At 44.3% G+C, this 19,986-nt stretch overlaps 1 protein-coding gene across 1 annotated transcript in view; it reads left to right on the top strand.

Moving 5' to 3' along the window:
* LOC121097791 (c-Maf inducing protein) overlaps nucleotides 1–18,557 on the top strand; it is a 138,890-nt gene extending 120,333 nt beyond the window's left edge. The window contains exons 11-21 of the mRNA XM_040615099.1: nucleotides 1,569–1,634; nucleotides 2,750–2,776; nucleotides 3,262–3,310; nucleotides 4,798–4,905; nucleotides 7,526–7,642; nucleotides 9,092–9,232; nucleotides 10,204–10,251; nucleotides 11,019–11,165; nucleotides 12,666–12,771; nucleotides 13,908–13,978; nucleotides 16,521–18,557. Coding sequence (XP_040471033.1) covers nucleotides 1,569–1,634; nucleotides 2,750–2,776; nucleotides 3,262–3,310; nucleotides 4,798–4,905; nucleotides 7,526–7,642; nucleotides 9,092–9,232; nucleotides 10,204–10,251; nucleotides 11,019–11,165; nucleotides 12,666–12,771; nucleotides 13,908–13,978; nucleotides 16,521–16,574 — 934 coding nt within the window. The 3' untranslated portion in view covers nucleotides 16,575–18,557. The remainder of the gene's footprint in view (nucleotides 1–1,568; nucleotides 1,635–2,749; nucleotides 2,777–3,261; nucleotides 3,311–4,797; nucleotides 4,906–7,525; nucleotides 7,643–9,091; nucleotides 9,233–10,203; nucleotides 10,252–11,018; nucleotides 11,166–12,665; nucleotides 12,772–13,907; nucleotides 13,979–16,520) is intronic.
* The last annotated feature ends 1,429 nt before the right edge of the window (nucleotides 18,558–19,986 follow it).

Below are 19,986 nucleotides of genomic sequence, written 5' to 3'. Positions count from 1 at the left end.
ACCTGAGTTTTCTTCGTGTCCATGGACATGCCTTTGGGGACTGTCCCACATCATGTGTATTACTAGTTTTTGGAAACCTCTGGTTTTTTGGGGGTTCAGAAAATGGATGAGACTTTTGGGAATGCATCCATCTTCAATTTCTCTGGGCTAGAACCTTCTCTTTGCAAGAAATACGTTCCTTTGGAATGCTGCCTGCGCATATGTTGCCTGTTTCTAATGCCATCGGTAGGTACTGTCCATCTGAGAACATTACACTTCGTTCCTTCCTGAAGAAACACCGTACTTTTGTGCCAAGTTTGCAGTAAGCTGCAGCCAATAGTCTGGCTTTTAAAACTGAAATCCAAAGGGTAACAGCAGTGAGAGGAGACGGTAGGCTCTTCTGCATGGTCTTCTACAAACATCTCAAGGTGTTTCACCCCGTTTGAGATTTACTGCGTTTACTTCTGTGTGTACTCATTGGTTTTATTGGAGTGAGAGTGGCCTAGCAGGCAGCACTGGGATCTGGGGCTTCGGCTGCTGCGTTCTGGGCCCCATTTTGGTGCTGAGTTGCCAAATTCTGTTATCTTCTGTGTTTTTCGCTTCACCCATCTTACAATGATTGTACCCTTTGTGCTGCTCACCGGTACGGCAGTTAATGAGCACTGACTAACCGCTAAGTTTTTGAGATCACTTGAAGGAGAGGGGTGGCAGCGTGCACAACGCCATCCCTGCGTGAGAAGCCGTGCCTGCTTCACCGCGGGTGCCCAGGCAGCTGCCGTTCTGCAGGTAGACGGAGACGACATGCAGCCAGATCAGTTTGCACTGGCCAGTGCATGCTGTAAAGCAAAATGTTCTCTTCATCCTTTCATCCTGTGAGCACCCCCCTTTATGGATGGCTCCTCGCGGAAGGACAGTTCTGTATGTTGACAGCAGAGATGAAAACGAAATGCATCAGCTGGGAGCCACGGTGCTAACCCAACAGAGAGGAGACGTTTCTTACTGGGTCCACTGGCCTGAGCTCTCTGCTGTGGTTATCCTCACTTGTCCTCTTTCACTCTTAATAATTTTGGCAGTGCTTCCTTCTCTGGTCTCTTCCCTCTTAAGCTGAAGACTTTGTACTGTTTAAATTGACCTGTTCCTTTGTGCCACGGTCAAAAGTTCATTGGGGGGTGTCTTTGTTTTTGCAAATGGGTTTATGTCTTACAGAAAAAAAAAAAAACCAAAAAACCCCAACCGAGTAAATGCAGAGCAGAGCTGTAAATAGCAGTGTCCTGGTAATTGCTGTACCAACTTAGATGAAAGTATTAGTTAGTGATTAAATGTCAACAGGTTTCATAAACAGCAAATGTCTTTAAGTTGACATAAAGAAGGCCTCTCTGGAGGTCATTGTAAATACCAGATTTATTGTGCCTCAGTGGAGAATGTGCTGAAAATGGAAAGGGAAATGTCACCATAGATCTTTAGAGTGTCTCAGTAAAACAGAAGGGTTGTTGCTGCCTGCAGTAAAAAGCTTTTAACTCCTTGAAAGAACCTGTTGACAAACCATATTTAATACTTGGTAATTTATTAATAAAACGTTCGTTTCTCAGGTCAGACTATGATGACTGGAGACCAGCCCTGGCCAGCTTGCTTCAACCTATCCCGTTTCCCAAGGAGTAAGTCTGCACTGTCTTAGTGTTTACCAGGTTATTCTTGTAACTGCTGCTTTATGGTGAAATGTAATGTCAAGTAAAAACTGGTAGTAATAGGAGCATTGTGCCTCTACTGTTGATTTAGAGTCTAGAGTTGGTTTTGGCTGATGCAGAGAGACATGAAGACTTTCCCATGCTCATCCTCCTTCCCCATTTCTCTTAAGATGATCCTGAAGAGGAAAATGGTTAACTAGAGACAGGCAGACAGGAAAGGAAGGCAAGCTGGTGAGGAGGAGAGCAAAGTGAGAGATTCAGTGGAGGAGGATGCTTTACTGGCGTCACAGAGACTCGTTTCATTTGTATTTTACATTAAAAGAAGAAGGTTACCCTATGGATCAGCCAATCTCCCTTGGAAACCTATTAATGAACAGTAGTGTTTATAAAATGCAGACCTCCACAGACAAACATTACAACCTATAATTGTACAATTTGCTGGTTTATCACATCCCCTAATGACCTGGTGTCTTGAATCGGAGAGGTCTAATCCTCTGTGCCAGGTTACCTGGGCTACAGCGAGAGCTTGGAGATAGGCAACAGAGACATCATTTACCTAAGTCAAACTGAATCCTGGGGGAGGTGTAAACCATACCATGATGGAAGGCACTTCACAGAATGACCACTAATCGCTTTACTGATGTATGATGTTAATTGGTTGTGACCATACCTTAATTGCATTGCAATTAAAGAATTCACCGGGCTCTTGGAGGTAGCCAAAATTCTGTGTGTAATTATAAAGCTGTTCTATAAGTCTTTTACTTACTTTCTTCTGACCCAAAGCTCCCAGTGACATTAGTCAGAGCCTTGTCTAAGACAGGGCTCAGGAAAAGCGACAAGATTTGTTCCAGGTGATTTCCCTCCCACACCCCTTGACTTTTCCCCCCTAGATTAGTTAAGGAGACTTTACCTGATCTTTTTTGGAGAGATTATTCTTTTTGTCTTGTGTGCTGCAGTTGTTTTGCAAATCCTTTTATTATCTGGAAAGAACTGGAAAGTGGTTGTTTGGTTTTTGTTTGGTTTTTTTTTTCCCGCCCTCCCTCCCCTTCTCCCAAGTCCTTACACTCTCCTGTTTTCAATTTCAGGGCTCTTGCACATGAGAAATTCACAAAGTAAGTTTGTGGGGCTTGTTTGTTTTATCGAAGGGGGTAATTACTGAAAATACTTGTACTAGTCAATAATAGCAATGATGCATTATTCAATATTGTGTCTCTAATGCTTTTTATCTGTGAGGGGCTGTAAGCGTGTTCTGTTAGCAATAAAAAGATGTAGTTTTCTTTGTAATTTACTGTGACGGCAGAAGCCCAAGGACTAGAGACACTGAATGCTGATAGAATTTACAAACGAGTTTGTCACTGCGCATCTCTGAAAGCTTTTCTAGGCTGTTGTGAATAGACACTGTCCTTGGTAATCACTTTGAGACTTCATGTTTCCTTCCTGTGGAAGCAGTTCAACTTGTTTCTTTCTAAAGTGCATTAATATATATTGTTTAAAGTGTAATCCAAGAGAAATGTGACACTTGTGTGAATGCTGCAACCAGCAACTGCTTATTCTTGTCCTTTAACCTTTTTTTTTTTCTTTTTTTTTTTTTTCCCAGGGAGCTGAAATACGTGATTCAGAGATTTGCAGAAGACCCGAGGCAAGAAGTGAGTTTTATTGGCAGTTTACACAGAGTATTAATTGGAGGAATTGCAAGTATACTTGTTCAGAAAATCTCTCCTTAAGTAGTTTGTTTCAAAACATGGTGTAATTCTGCTGTGCTGAAGTCTCTCAGGAAGTAATAGCCACTCAGCACACACAGTCTTAGTATGAATGGTTTCTTGCCTTATGTATAAACATGTGTTGTGACCTCCTCGTCTGGCATCAGTTGATGTCCTTGCTCCTTATTAAACTGCAACCACCAAGATTTTCCCACTCTGTTGAATCTCTCAGAGCTTTTCCGTACAAAAAAAAAAGGGCAGCAAAATACAGCGATCCATACAGCTTACAAAATAACAGGTTTTATTTAGCTGCATTTCAGTTACATTGTGTGCAAATGACCGTAATTCTCATGAATTAGAAGGAGAAAGGGGGTGGGAGGTGTGTTACTGGAATGAGTGCATAGCTATAGCCTCATGGTGGCTGACTGCTTCATAGCTGCACGTGTAGCTTGTTCAACATCATCAGCTTTGGCTGAGTCAGAGCAAGCCTCTCATCCACATTCATTTTTGGTGCTGGCATAAAGGGAAGAAAGCTCGTCCAGACTGTGGGTGAGGAGGCTGTGTCATCGTCATCGTTGTCCAGAACTCCTGATTTTCATGGTTTTAGCCTTTGTGAGCGGTAGTCATCCTTGTCAGATAAGAGAAACCTTCTTGTCTTAGAACAGCACCAGGATTTCATCTGTTCACTACTGTGACATGCCCGAAGGAAAGAGCATGGACTTCCTCACACACACACCTCAAAAACTGAAACAGAATATCTGTCTCTTCAAGGGGGGAAAAACAAAACAAAAAGCTTAATTATGACATCTTTGTTAAACTGGGACTAGATGTAGTAACCTCTGCAGTGGGCCAAATTGAGACTAATGGTTGCTCACTGGTGCCAGTTCTAATGTGCAGCTTCTGTCTTGGGGATCCCTGTTGAGCTTCCCTTGTGGATTTCCTTCACCCTGACTCTGGTCAAATTTCATTATAACAGGAGTAATAAGAATTTTTAATATTTGGAATGAGCAAGCCATCAGCCACTGCATTTGGTATGCAGATCACACCGGTAGTGTAGAGACACATGCTGGGATGATGGGGTGAAAATGACAGAAGCTCAGAAATTTGAGTCTTTTTTTGTTTGTTTGTTTTTTGTTGGGTTTTTTCCAAGTGAAAGGAGCTGTTCTAGATTAGAGCCATTTTGTGTGCGATTTGTGTAAAGGGAACGAAAAAGGCCATGCAATTAGCGATGATACAGCTTCCCTCCTTGTTCATACTGAAGAAAAATGGATTCTGGGAGTGGAGACTTGCCTGCAGCTCTGTGGATTGTTATATTAACGGTGAAATTCCCAGCAGTCCCTGGTTTTACAGTTACTTTTTCTGGCCCAGTGTGGGAGATGCTGGTGATTACTGGCAGGAACTTTAACCTTCTCAATGTCTTCACGTTTTGGCAGGTCCACTCATGTTTGCTGAGTGTGCGGGCTGGCAAAGACGGCTGGTTCCAGCTCTACAGCCCTGGAGGAGTGGCATGTGATGATGATGGAGAGCTGTTTGCCAGTATGGTACGTGTCCGCAATAATGTGAGTTTAGTAACTGTGCAGTAACTACTTAGTTACTGCATAGTTGGCAGTAACAGGATTTACTTTCTTTTGTCAAAAAATTACCAAGATCACGGTTCTGTAATCCACAAGCGTTCAGCAGGAAATCTATATCTTTATCCCACCAAATCCGTTGAACGTCCTTGCAGTCACAATGCAATTAACATGTTAGCTTTCTCTTTTTGAACTCTGATGTGTTTTTTCACTGGTAGCGTATGCACAAAAAAAATGCATGTATATATGCGTGTCCATATGTATGTACGTATTTTTGTACTTATAAATAAGCGTGCATGTGTGTCTGTATAAAAAAACCTCTCAGAGAATATGGAATACTGGGAGACAGGGGAGGCAGACTGTTCTGTACATCCTCACCTATACTTTTCATTTACAGGCTACCCTGGAATGTAAAAGCAACGGTAACATTGAATTAATCAAAGGATGGATAGATAGCTGGAAAGAAAGAATGAACAAACAATGTTCTAGCAGTTTCTTTTCCCAATTATATTGGTAGAAATAAAAATGTTTTAGCAGTTTCTCTGCCTAGTTATATTGTTATGGGGAGTTATAATTAGAAACCAGCATTCCATTTCCCGCAGTTATTTCTTTTGTAACTCTTAGAAGGACTAGGCACGAAATAACAGGTTTTAATCACTGATGCTGGCACTGTCTTCCTGTGCAACCGGGGTCAAGTCATGTAGGTCTCACTGTGTATTAATTCTCCATATAGCAAATGAGATGGAAATGATACTGCTTCCTTTCCCTGGTAAGGGAAAAAACATTTGTTGAAGTTGGCTGTTGGGTATCCGGCGAAGTGACTTTCAGGGGGATCCACACTTTGTGCATCTCCCACATGCTGAACATTTTGGCACATAAAGAACATGCATATCTGTCTATACTTCCAAATTCAGATGGATCTGGACCTTTGAAACAGATAATGGGCAAAGACTGTTTACAAAAGGTTTCATCCCTCTTCATTGATTCTATGTCTTTTATGTTTGAAACGAAAATTTCTTCAGAACTGTATCGTTTCTCCTGAGGGCTTTTATGGTCTAAGTTATTTATGAGCATCAGGAGAGGGTGTGCCTGAGAAAGCACAATGCTAACACACATTAATATGCAGTACTCTGTGCCCTTTGCAAGGATGTTGATAAATACTTAAAGAGCTGCTAACGACTAACCATAAAGTTCGAAAAACATCCTGTTCTGAGATGGACCTTACATTAGTGTTAGCATCAGTATTTTCTGTCACTCAAGAAAACCTCGAGGAAGGCTTAATGATAACTGCATAAAATGAAATCCTTTTTTGCTTGAAGCTTACTGTTTCCAAGGGCCACCCCTGAACTGATGGATACTTAAGAAAAAAGATTTTGTGTTTTTCGAAAGGCCTTGCTGGTAATGGAGCCATGAAGAAGAAGAATTGTGTGATAGCAACTGATCCGCATAGAACTGACCCCGTCATGGTGTGGTTGCAATGTTTTCAGCAGTATTGAACATAGCCCGGGCAATACCGTGAACAGGGGGACCACGGGACGTATTTGCAAGCTTATTGTGGTGTAGTGCTGATGTTGAGTCTACGTAATGGAGCTCTTACTGCCCAGGTCATTGGAAACTACAGATTCTCACACGGTGCTCTGCCAGCAAGCTGGTGAATCAGCCACTGGGCCATAAAATAAGACTTTTGGCTAGGAACTTGAAATTCTTTGCAGCTAATCTCTAGGGGTTTTAAATGGGGAAGAATACTGCCAAGTTATTCTGTGAGAAGAAGCTCTTTGATCTGTGCAAGTGGCTTTGCATTTCTGCTGTAGGTGTTACCATGTGATATCATCCAATGCTTTCTGGAGCTGGAAGAGAGGCCGCAGGACACTTTGTCAGCTGGGGGACTCGAGGGAGTCTTAGTCCGCGTTCTCAGCCCTTCCTTCCTTTCAGGAGAAAAGGAGCAAAAGGGAAAGCAAGATAATGACCCAAGAGCATGAAAGCACTGAAGTCATCTCTGACTTAGGGCTTAGGACTACTGGGTTTTTTTAAGGCACTCCTTCCTTTCCCAGTCAGCTCCCATCCATTCTGAACAGGTGATTTTGTCCACCACCACCCCTTAACCACGGCTGGTGCAGACAGGAGATCACCAGCACCACTGCCTTTTACCTAGACATCCAGCCCACGCAGCCCTTGCTCACCAGCTGGCATTTCCAGAGAAACTGAACTGCAAACAGATGCGAAAGCAAAATCCCCTGTGGTCCCCCTGGGGCTGGGTTCATCATGTTACTAGGGAGAGGGGCAATTGCACAGCTGCTCTGACGTTTCCTGGGGAGCCTGTATCAGGCCTCTGGGCTGTCAGCTGAGCTCCTTTATGGAGGAAAACTACCCGCTCCCTCAGATCTCACTAGGCATCACCTTTTTCAAAAAGTCACTTCCAATCAGCAATAAAGCTGTTGAGAGACTGCAACCGTAATTGCAACGAGGGGGGCACTTTCTTTAGGTTTGCTGCAAATACTGACATTTTTTTCACTGTGTAACAATGTCCCTTCCCAACGTAGATGTGTTTCTTAGGCTTACAGCTCTAATTTTAGCTCTGTTTCTCGAACAGGTTCATATTTTAATGGGATCCTGCTATAAAACAAAGAAGTTCCTGCTTTCACTGGCTGAAAATAAATTAGGACCTTGCATGCTACTGGCTTTGAGGGGTAACCAGACGATGGTAGAGGTAAGCCCTAGACATACGTAGTCATATAGGTTTCTGAGCAATACTCAGATTCAGTTTCACATTGACTTTCCTAGAATTAGATCTAGTGGAACTAGAGAAGCCGAGTTCAGGTTTGTGTCGTACCAAACACCAACAGTGGGCAGCTGTGTTTTTTCTGGATTAAGTGGAACGGAATATTGTTCTGCAGATATGAGAGTGAATTAGATGAAAGGTGGGTGCAAGAATTTTTGGAGAGAAAGATGGTTTGCTATAACTCAGTTGGAGAAGCTAAGATGGAAAATAAATGGCCATGATGGTTTAGGCTGTGGCGAGAGGTCAGAGTTCAGAACCCCAAGGCTTTTCCATGACTAAATGCCTGATGCTTGTCTTGCCACCTGCAGAATGAGTAGTGCACAGGAAATGCATTTACAAATCCGTATTTACTTGCATTATTACACATTTTGTGTGCTTATGATTGGTTATTTTTGTTGCACTAATAGTTTATAAATATTTTTCTGGGTTTCTTTAGAGAAGTTTCGTGATAAATGTCTTCATATATTTTAAACAGAACTAGAGGGTGGTTAAATCGGTGGAAGGAGTTACAGTTTTCATTGACTTAGATCTGTGCATGCTAATTTCATCCAGTAAATAAGTGTGCTGCATGAATTTGAATATAATGTTGCTTGATTTTTTTCATTAAAAATAATAGAGGGAATAAAAATTTTGCATTTTAATTGCAATGGCATGACCTGTAGCAGAAAAGGAAAGGCAGTGTGGAGGGGGCAGCTTGTTCAAAGCCTATGTGACCCAATGGAACCATCCCCTGGTGTCGTGACTTTCTCCTGGCAGCCCCTTGCCCAGGGGTGAGTCAGGCATGTTCCCACTGAGATGGAAGGTGTCCTGGGCACAGCAGGAAGCTCCCTGGATCTTCTTCTCTTGGAGCTTCTCTGGCCTTTGCCCATCCTGCCTTACAGAATGGGTATGCTTCACATGCATTCTGCTTGCACAGAAACCCCAGTACTTAGGGACAGAAAATCCAGCACTTAGCTGCTTGGCTCTACTGCTCATCTGTAATGTTCCCAGTCTGCCAATCTGCAGTCTAGCCAGTGTACCTGGGAAATACTGGATCGATTGTACCTGTTCTGAAGCGGGCTGTGGCATGAAGCCATCTTCCAGGTCTGATGTAAAGTAACTGCACTTCTCAGTCAGAAGGAATGAGCACTAATGGAAAACAGGATAGATAGGCTGACTTTCAGATACTAGAGTTCGTTCTTTACAAATAAAAAATTGGTTTCTTGTGTTGGAAGGTCAGTAGATATTGCTATGATCTTCTAATCTAGCCTGCATAATGCACGCTCTAAAAATTTACCCCGTAATTTAAACTACCGTGCTGCCCACTGTAATTGGGATATTTGGAAGAAATTGAAGGTAAGCACTGCAGTGACCGCTCTTCTTTCATTCTGCTGCTAGATTTTGTGTTTGATGCTGGAATACAACATCATCGATAATAATGACACACAACTCCAGATCATCTCTACCCTGGAAAGCACAGACGTGGGAAAGAGAATGTATGAACAGCTGTGTGACAGGCAGAGGGAGTTAAAAGAGCTGGTATGTCGCCCTGCATGCAGTATTGCCATAGCACATTGTGGTCTGTACTCTCCAGAAATGGAGGTACAAAAGAAAGACAAGCAGGGTGTGAAATTCCTGGTTAACAACAGGATGGGAGCAGTATTTGGAAGATTTTACTGTGAATATATATACTGTGGGATGTTTACTGATGTGTCTTATCCCATACTGTGTTTATGAATGATATTCAATAACCTGCTTAGAATCTATGTGAAAGAATAGAGGTGAAATCCCGCTGTCTTAAGATCTTACAAGTCAGCTTGTCAAATTCTGCCACCTTTTGACATATGAGTAGCAAATGGTTTTAGTGCTCGCCAGCATTTCTTAATGCTTTGACATTCACAGCATTTTACTGAGATGGTCTTTAGGTCTAGTTCTCGGAGGCTAGAGCCTATGAGAAAAAGATCTTTTCCTGATTTTAAAGTCAGGATCTTCAGATTGAAGATAGATCTGCTCTCATTAGCACTTTTTCACCTATGCAAATACACCCAGAGTCTTCCTCTTCCCTCTTTCACATTTATGTTTGTCTTCTTTAACCCCTGCTGCCAGCCTGAAAAGTATATGCTTTTTTTTTTTTTTTTTGAAGACAAATTATTTTGTCAGCGGTGCAGTCTCAACCCCTTTGCTATCTTAGCCCAGCATTTTAAGCCTGTTGCCTTTTAAAGTGAAAGTAACCAAGTAGTGGCAGGCTGCATCAGACACGATGCTGCCCCGTGGCACAGAGACCACCAGCTGCGGTTAGTGGATGTCCCCTGGGTGGCAACAGGCCTGCATCTGGCACTCAGAAAAAAATCTGTCCGTGCAGAAAAAAAACAGAGAAGAGGTGGAAGAAGGGCTGGCAGGGAGCTTTGTAACCGGAGCAGGATTTGCTTTAGCAAAGAGCTTGCTCTGCTTCGGTTGGTCTGAAATGTAGAATGGCAGCTTCTTTGACTAAAATACCTTTTCTCTTGCAGCAAAGAAAAGGTGGTCCCACAAGGTTAACACTGCCATCCAAGTCCACAGTAAGTTAATCATGTCGATAGAAAAACAAGCTTGGTCTTTCCATATTTAAACACTTGATTTATGTTTGCCATGTGGCACAGTGGTTTTGGTCAGTCAAGAGGGGAGCCATTCCGCTTGCTCTGTCAACACGACCGGAGTTTACACAAGCAAGGGCGTATTTTTGCTCTTGCGTTTGCGCAGCAGTTTCCAACACCAGTACAAGCATCAGACTGTCAGACTTATACTGGTGTGCGGATTTGGAATTTACAATGGGAACTAATGGTGGATTTGGGGACAGAGTACTGCATTAAAAAGCAGACTTCACAATGGCCGGTCCTGGATCTTAGACATGATAGTCTGAAAGAGACCCATCGTCGTTACAGTTCAGCCTGGTGTAAGCCCAGACTTAACTTCACTGAGGCCAGGTAACAGTCCTGGATGCAGTTTGGATCTAGAAGTTGCAGTGAAATCTTTGTTAAGTTAAAAGACCAAGCTTCAACGTTTGCTCTGACTGAAGCCTTTGTGTCTCATAAGGATACACATGCAAAGAAAATTTCTGTCCTACTGTCTGGATAAATTTTTTCCCAGAGTGTGTGAAGCAACACTGCCACAAGAGCCCAGCAGCTTGCCAAACAAACAGAAACTTCTCTGTGTGGTTCTCTGTTACTGTAAACAAGCAGCTTCATTGTGCAACTCTTGCTGGTTAACAGTATCGGTGACACCACTGCAGCGGATTGCAGGCTGAGTCGTCAATAATCTTGCTTATCCATCTGTTGTTTGCTTTCAGGATGCAGACCTGGCCCGCTTGCTAAGCTCGGGATCCTTTGGAAATTTGGAAAACCTCAGCCTGGCCTTTACCAATGTGACAAGTGCTTGTGCTGAGCACCTCATTAAACTGCCTTCACTCAAGCAGCTGAACCTGTGGTCAACTCAGGTAAGGGCTTTGCAGACTGAAACTCAGAGCACGAATCAGTGCTGACTAATTCTGAAATTTCACATTACATCAGCACAAGAAGAGTGTGTGAAGAGGCTGGCTTAGAGCAAGTTTGCCCTCATGCTGGTTTTACAGGGCCTTTCTATGGTATAGCTCATCTTGGAGGCTGGTTTTTCTTTTTTTTTTTCTTTTTGTTTGTTTTTGTTTTAATTATAAAAGGGTTGCTGCTACCTTGGGTGGAATGTTCCAGTTAGGTGTTGTTGATACTGTGTATTTTGCAGTACACGTGCTGCTCTTCATCTGAGAAGCGCTTACAACTTCACCCATCTAGGATGAAAAAAATGATGCTGTGCAGCTCATCTGGTCGAGCAAAAGAGAGAGTCTGTGCAGCGTAGGCAGTGAATTGCCCTGAATGCTGATCAACTAGAATTTCTTTAAAAACAACAGCAACAAAAATAAACTCAAATAATGAATAGAGGGGAAACTATAATGAGAACATGTTTATTTTATAAGCAGAAAGTTAACTGGACAAATTACTCAGCTGTTGATTGAAAGAGCTTTTAAAGTTAATTTTTTCTTTTGCATTTCCCTGCTGATTTTGGTCTCTGAGGTTCTCCACTGAATAGGTTTTCCCCATTTTCTGTTAGCACCTATTTGCAGTGCCCGCTGAAAATATGATTATCTTCAGTGCAACCACAAAAAGCAGTATTTTTTTTTTCCACTCAAATGTCATGCAAATATCTTGGTTTGTTTTCCTAACTGCTTTTGTATCCCAGAAATTTCCTCTTTTTGTGTGGGGAATGTGAAGTAGAATCTGATTGCTTGCTTGTTTTAAGACTGTCATGTATCTCCTCCAGATTTGTCCTAACAATGTAACTCTTGGGTTTGGAAACTTGGATGCTTCTTGCTCAAAATGAGTTTGATTTCATTGGATAAAGAGCCTGCTTTTTGTCCGATATTTTTTTTTTTTTTTTTTTAGTAAGTTAAAAAAAAGGGTTTAGATTCCATTTTATTTTGTGATATCCTGGTTTCCATTAATCTAGAGTTTAGAAACAGCAGAAATGAAGTGGGTCAATAGAACAATTACCAATCAATAGTACATTGTTCTTGAGACCAAAATAGCTAATTAATACCACTTGCATTATGCTTTTTTTTAATTTTGTGATGTGGTTGGGAACTGGCTGAGACTGCCATAACCATTTTGTATAGCCTGGGTGGGAGCTCTCTCATACAAAGTCCAGACTTCAAAGGCACCATTCTAATTAAATGATGGCCTGCGGTTAAGTGCGCACAAGTCACTTAATTTTTCTGTTCCCCGTCTGCAAAACGGGGATAAAACTATTTGCTTTCTCTCCTGTCATTTGAGATTGCAGTAAACAATCCGAGTGTGGCTTTGAGGGCTCGTCGGCAAACCTCATTGTAATGTGCCCCGTTTGCCCTGAGGTACTTGCACACGATGTTTGTGCCTTGTTTGCAAACAGCTCTGCTTGTGCCCCACAGTTCGGAGACGCAGGGTTGCGGCTTCTGTCTGAACACCTCACCATGCTGCAAGTGCTCAACCTGTGCGAGACTCCGGTCACGGACGCTGGGCTGCTGGCACTGAGCTGTAAGTGTCCCAAAGAAGCTACAGAGGAAAATTGTTGTGGGTTCGGCGGAATTCACGTGGGCTCGGACAGAAGATTGATTTCTTGGCTGCCACAGCGCTGCTTCTGCAGGGATTCGGGACGGGCCGTGGTTGTCTGTGGGTTTAGGCTTCCCCCCTCCCCGCCCGCTCAGGTGCAGGCAGGGGAAGCAGGACGGTGATCTGAGCCCAACGGTGCTGAGCCGCCTCCCGTGGGCTTTGTTGTTCCAGCCTGTGCTCTAGCTCTTGCCTCTGACTTCACTGACGGCACTTGTCTCCTCCTCACGTGGTGTCCTGTGGCCCTGGGACTTCCCAGCTTTTTTCGCACACCCTCCTGTGGGTGTCCTCTCTGGGTGGGGGTCTGACCTTTTGGCGCAGGAGGGGACGATTGCAAAGCCATGTAGCAACTTACCAGTGCGTTGAGCAACTGTGCGCAGCAGGTTTCATACCCTCTCTGGCATCTTTTGTTCCTTCTTTTTGGGGAGGTGAAACTCTCGCTATTCTTTATTTAAATAGGGCAAGGCAGAGCGGGGCCATCTGAGCAGCGTTCAGGATTCCCCCGTGCACCGAGAGCTGCTTGACATGCCAGAACGAGACCCTTTCCTACGTCCAACAGTGTATTATAAACCTCGCCTGTTGGGTTTAAGAGCCTCCTTTAACAGGCTTGATCCTACCCAGACGTGCCAGACAGGCCAGTAGTTATGGCTCATCTTAGGAAACTATTCTGCTAACTACTGGAGCCTAAAATGGAAGTGGGGGCAGGGAGGGGAGAGGGAGCACTGCTGGATCAGCGTGGCCCCTGCGTGCACCACGCAGAGCACTGAGAACGGGCACCGTTCAGAATAATGTGCAGGAAACTGATTATGAGAAGTTGCCTGAACTCCTTTGAAGTCAGCGGACTTAAGCATACGCTTAATGGCCCTTCCTAAATAGGGACTTTTTCCTGGATGAGGGCCCAAACAGCTGTTTATCCATTCCTACTTCTATATTTTACACTATTCAGCTTTTTCCTGAGAGCGCTGCACATAGTCATGTCTTGTTTATGCTTTGGCCTACTGTAAGCCTGGTATTTTAAGAAAAAGCAGCACGATCATAAATAATCTGTATGTTTTCTCTTTTAGCCATGAAGAGCCTGTGTAGTTTAAATATGAACAGCACCAAACTTTCAGCAGATACCTACGAAGATCTCAAGGTATTTCTGAATTGCATCCCCTAAAGATGAGTAGTAACTGGCGGAGGAGGACTTGCAGATTTAGCCAGCGCATGGTGCTAGTGCCTAGTACAGGGAGAATGGACTGTGTAGCGTGGAAGTCATCTAAGAGGGTGAAATGGGTTACTTTGGGGAGATAATGACCAAAAACAGCATTCTGAGGTTGCTGGCTTTGATGGACGCAGGAAACATTTATTATGTGGAGTGGATAAGTATGAGATGGAATCAGAAACTGATTCTTTTCACCAGTGCTGTTAACAGTCAAGGTTTTCATAAACAGATCATTTCCAATGAGGATAGACAGACAGGCAAAATCGAGTGCACGCCTCCAAAGCCACGTCCTGTGCTGTTACCAGGACCGCAGGTAACGTGGGTGAAGAGCATTGCGGAGCTTTGATTCAGAGGGCACAGGGAGAATTAAAAGCGTTGAGGGAAGTGCAAGTTTATCTTGACACCTCTGGGACAGGAACTGGGCTTGATACAGAAGCACCTGCACAAATGCCCAGTTCCTGAGTTTGACATTCAAGACATCTGGGGTTACCATGTGTGCTGTGAATTTACAACCACTTCAGCAAAACGGTGTAAAGAAGGAGAATGTAACTGTGGGAGGGGAACGGCCCCAGGTGGTTTCAGACAAAGGCAGCCTGAGATGCGTTGGCTTTCATGACCTCGTGTGGCCTTTTGTCTTCACTCTGGTGTTGCATGAGTCGCATGTCCCGCAGCCTTACCTTCTAAACCCAGGCGCAGAAACAAGATGAAACTCAACATCATGTTCTCTTGTGTGCTGATGCCTGAGGTTGTGCCAGGTTTAGTCAAAAAGGTCACAACCTCGGGTTGAGTTTCGAACTTGAGGCAAGTCCTGAAACTGCTCTGCTTTCAAAATTCACTGCGAACGTGGATCTTCGGTTCTGGCTGTGGAGCCAGGGCTCCCCCAGGGACTCTGTTGCAGTGCTGCTAGCATGGATTTTTCAAGATCAAGATTTCAAAACTTGTGTCACAATTGTATATGCAAAGAAGTCGTCCTTGGAATTAACAGCTGGCTTGCAGATGGGTTCACACAATGGAGCTTGTATCAGGCCCCAAGCGTTTACAGGCAATCAAGTTCAATGCTGTATTTGGGCCAGGGCTCTGAAATCAAGTCTATTGAAAGGCTCCCCCAGTCCTACCCCTGCTTCTGAGCCCCTTTGCCACTAACTCTCTACCCAAACTGGGATTTTCCTAACCGGTTCCCTGTGCTCTGGTATTGCGTTAACAGTCCTTCCCAGCAACGCCAGAAAGCGACTTGCCAGGGCAAACAGCAAAACTGGCTGTGAGCAAAGTCCCGATGATTGCAGAAAATTAAAAAAGCTGAGAAAACAGGCGTGCGTCACTTTTTCCCCTCTCACCTCTTTCATTGAAATTTATCTTAGTGGCCATTTTTTGAGAGCTCTGTGTGTGTTCGAAGGGAGGGTAATAGTTTCTTTCCCTGGGGCGCATGGTTGTAGGTCTGTTGAGAACAGCTCAGACATCAAAGAACGTATTTTTGATACAAATCTTTCCTTCTTCTCCCCTTGGTCTGCGAGAGTGTTTGGGGCACAAGCCAGTGATGACATTTCCTCTCTGCTCCATCCCCCACCCCACTAAACACGCTTGCACACACAGACACCCACATATGTACCAGGCAGGCTGAACCAGACAATAAATAAACACCCACTACTGAAGTCATTATTGCCTAACTGAAAAATTATTTGCTGGCAGTGTCTGTAGGATTATGACTAGCTCTTATCAAAATATGCGTGCACATAAATCAAGCAGTGAGGTAATAATGACTCTTAGAAACTTCCAACTCCTCAATTATGCCCTAGCCTAATTAAACGTGTTTATTTGTTTTGAGAGAATTAGCCGTACAATTATGGTCAGAGAGCATGGAAACGGGACCAACAAGTAGGCACAGTGCAAACAGCCGATTCCCATCTGCCTCGCGCAGGGTAATTCAGGAACAATATGTCCAACCGCGGTGGAGTTACGGAAAGGAGACCGCAGAGACACCAAAAGTCACTGAGGCGCTCTGGATTTTTGTAATGCATGGAGGGAAAAATCGAGCGATGGCTTCACACGCAGGCTGGGGAAGGAACGTATGGCTGGCTGCTGCGGTTTGAATCCGCCGCCTTCACTGCTGGAGTCTTGACAAACAAATTTTGCTAAGCGTTTGTATAAAAAAGTAAAGATTGGGGTCCGATCTGGACCTGAACGCTGCTGCATGGGCTGTACTAGAGCCACTAATTTTTGCTGCAGGTGTGACGTGGTTTTGTGTGTCGGTAAAAGCTCAGCATCTTGTTCCTTCCTTGCCACGTGAACACGTTGGCTGGCTGCTGGACCCGGCACTGGTCCTCCGCAGGGCTGAGGTCGTAGCGCATCTTGCTGCAGTTTGTGGCCGCTAGATCGATCTTCCCGGTTTGCTGACGGTACAGATCTGATGGGAACTTTCTCCCCGAGTCCTGAACACCTGACACTAATTCTGACCTTTTCTCACCCTCCCGCGCAGGCTAAACTCCCCAACCTGAAGGAAGTGGATGTCCGCTACACCGAAGCGTGGTGAACTGCCTCCGACGCTTCTCTTTTGCTTCTTACGAGAAGGAAAAGATTTTTAAAGCAAACAGAGAAAAACAAACCGGAAAATAACTTTTGGCTAATACCTGTAGAGCAGCGAGTCCTGAGACTTGATGGCAGGAGTCACGGTTGTGGGGTAGAGGAGTGGCGTTGTGTGTATCAAGGGGGAGGGATGGGGCAAGCCTGGACCCGGCTGGATTCTTTCAGCTTTGTGATTTCGGAATCAACATAATTTAAATCGAAAAGGAGGAGGAAAAAAAAAAAAAAAAAAAAAAAGAAAGAAAGAAAAAGAAAGGACTTTGTAGCAGCAAGAGGATTATAAAGAGGAAAAAAAACACCTTTGTGGATTTTATTTGCCTTTGTGTTTTATGCCGTGTGGAGGAAAAAAAAAAAAAATCATTTGTCATTATTTACCTGGGTTTTCTTGGCTGGCACCCATCCAGTCAGAACTCCTCTTTCACCAGTTTTGCTTCAGAAAATCAAACTTACGAAAATCTCAAGAGAAGAAAACCAAAACCAATATGATTTTCACCTCCCTCCATGTCCTTGCAGTTGTTATGCAAAGTAATTTTGTTGTACATAAGATTTACATAATGCACCTATTTAAGAAAATGGTTCACAAATAACAGGTCTGGGACCTGTGTTTTATTTATGAATTGTTAATTCTTTTACCCTTTTTTTGCGTATAGTACTGTATAAACTAGTTTGCTGTCTTGTTGTTATTATTATTTTTTTTTTAAAGGAATTGTCCTCTTTGAAGAATTGCCTTTTAGTAATGCATACTGTATTATACTCCCTCTCTGTCACAACATTCATCGCGTTGTCTTTTTGATTTCAAAATGCCTCAGATGTTATCAAATAGGAAGGAAAATACCTATCAAGGGGGGTATGGTTGTTGGGGGAGGGGGTGCAGGGCTTAATAAAAGTCACATTTCCTTCCGAAGTCTGAAAACTTTCTTTAGTCTTTTCAACCACGTCAGGTTTAAACACGGGAGCTGGGGGAAAGGCATCCTTTATTTTGGCAATGGGGTATTCGCAAAACACTGTAGATTTTACAAGTTGCCTCGGTTGTTTTCTGTTTACGTCCGATATTTCAAAAAGAGGAAAAAAAAAAAAAAAAAAAAGCTCTCCATTTTGTGCATCAGCTTTTTCTATCGCCCCCCCCGCCCTCCCCCCCCTCCCCCTACCTGTTCTGTGCACGCATTGTTCTGCATGTTCCTCTGGGGAGACTGAAAAAAATCGCGGTGTTGCTGATCCGATAGCTCTGACCTGTCTGTAAATGTGACTGCTACATTTTTCAAATTCCACAATTGCTTAGAAGATGATTTTTTAAAAATTGTGGTTTCTTTTATAACTACGCTGTTGACTTTTACTTTTTTTTTTTTTTCAGAATGAGCCTTCATTGTACAGAGCTGCTTATTTAAAAAAAAAACAACAACAAAAAAAAACAAAAATAAGTTTTTCTTCTGTTTAACACCTTTATTTTATTCTTCAGCACCTCAAGGTTTCACATACAGCCAATGTAATTTTTTATATATAAATATATATATTTAATCTTATTCAATGGAAGCCAAGCTTTTGGTTGTGTTTTTTGTTTGTTTGTTTGTTTCTGTTTTTTTTAAACTTTGTTGCTGTGTAGACAACCCCTACCCAAATCATGGGGTGGTTTTTTTTCTGGGTTTTTTTTTTCTTTTTTTTTCTTTTTTTTTTTTTTTTAAAATAAATGAAACAGAAATTGAGTCTTAACTCACATGGTGTGCCAGGTTTCCCCCCCCCCTTCAAATCCCAAACTGTATGAGGATGCAGTATGGGAAGAAAGAAAATGAGAAAAAAAAAAAAAGAAGAAAAATTATGCCAACATTTTCCTTAGCACTGTTGCTTTTACCAATGGTTTACTACTACTGTTCTGTAGCTGTGTACAAAGAGATGTGAAATAATTTCAGGCAAAAATAAACTGTAAGTGAATATCTTTTAGCTGCGTGCTTTGTGTTTCCTTTGAAGGAAGCTTTTGCTGGCCCGATGATGTGAGGATGGTGTGGGAGGCGCAGAGGCCGGAGCTGGAGGACGATGGCTTTCTGAGGACGGTGTCCCCAAGAGCCACGGTGTCCCCAAGAGCCGCCCTCTCGCCGCTCGCTCGGTGCTGCTGCTCTGCTCCCCACACGCGTGCCTCAGCGCCGCCCCGTTCCCCGTTTGCAAACCGGGGGGACCAGCAGGCAGCCGCCTGGGTGCCTTCCACCAGTCACCAGGTTTTGAGGCACCGTCACCTCAAGGGGACGAGGAGGAGGAGGACAGCTGCATCTCTGCGCGTCTGGTTCTTGCATCCCTCCCCGAGACCATTTATCTGCACCGTTCCTAATCCGGCACGGGCTCAAGGAGTTCTTTGCACTGGCCATCAAAAGAGTTGCATTGGTGGGTTTTTTTTTTGTGCCGGTTGCCTGAAGTAGGCAGTGCTGGGAACACTGGGGCATTTCCAGACTGGAGAGGGGGGCTCCTGTATCTTCAGGTGCGTTTCAGGGCAGCGTCCAAAGGGAAGGATCTGCTGCGTTTGCGTCCCGCTCGCTGTCCCTGATGAAGCCTGCCGCTGGGTGGGCTGCATGCCAGCGGATAAAATCCAGCTGGAACTTCGCAACTCTGCGTCGATCCTCTAGGCAATTGCTAAACTTCTTGAGCTTTTAAACAAATGGGCCCCGCTTGAAACCAATTCCTGCAGCTGTTCCGAGAGCCACCTTCATCATGTATGTTACCTAGCTCCTGTGCTCTCATTTTTATCTGTGTTTCTGTCCTATTCCACGAAACTTTAGGAGATGGGATGACACAAGCGTTCGTACGGTGTTTCCAGCCAAGGTAAGACGTGCTCACAGGACGGCCCTTGATAACGAGAATAAACCGTGCCGTTATTTTTCCCCCCAGTGCAACGCAGCAGCTGTAGCTGCGGCTGTCAGGCTTTTCAAGTCTTTTCCCCTTGAGCAGTTACTGCTGTGCTTGGGCTGTCCTCCCCTGGCCGCGGCAGGGACTTCACAAAGCCTCTCTGGCCCCTGAAGAGCCAGAAATATTCCCGTGATGCTGCATGAGGGAGTGAGAAATTGCCCAGGGAAGGAGAGCTTTGGGCCTGGCTGGGATCAGGTAGAACATCTCTGCCTCCCGCGGGGGATGACCCCCGGCAGCCTGCCGCGGCGGGTGGGCTCGGCAGCGGTGGAAGAAGCTCGGACATCCACGGCGTGTTGGTCTCATCCTCACGCCACGTGGGTGGCGGGGAGCGAGCGGGGAAGAGGCGTGGGGACACCCCCCTTCAGCCTGCGGATCGCCCCGTTGGGCTTCGTGCCCTCTCCCGGCCCAGCAAACGCTCGTCCCTGTGGTGGCAGCCACAAAACAGGAGCGAGCTCGAAGGCGATGGCCGTGCT

The sequence above is a fragment of the Falco naumanni genome, chromosome 15 (assembly GCF_017639655.2).
Source record: "Falco naumanni isolate bFalNau1 chromosome 15, bFalNau1.pat, whole genome shotgun sequence".
Classification (NCBI taxonomy): domain Eukaryota; kingdom Metazoa; phylum Chordata; class Aves; order Falconiformes; family Falconidae; genus Falco; species Falco naumanni.
This window is presented reverse-complemented; position numbering and strand designations above follow the sequence as displayed.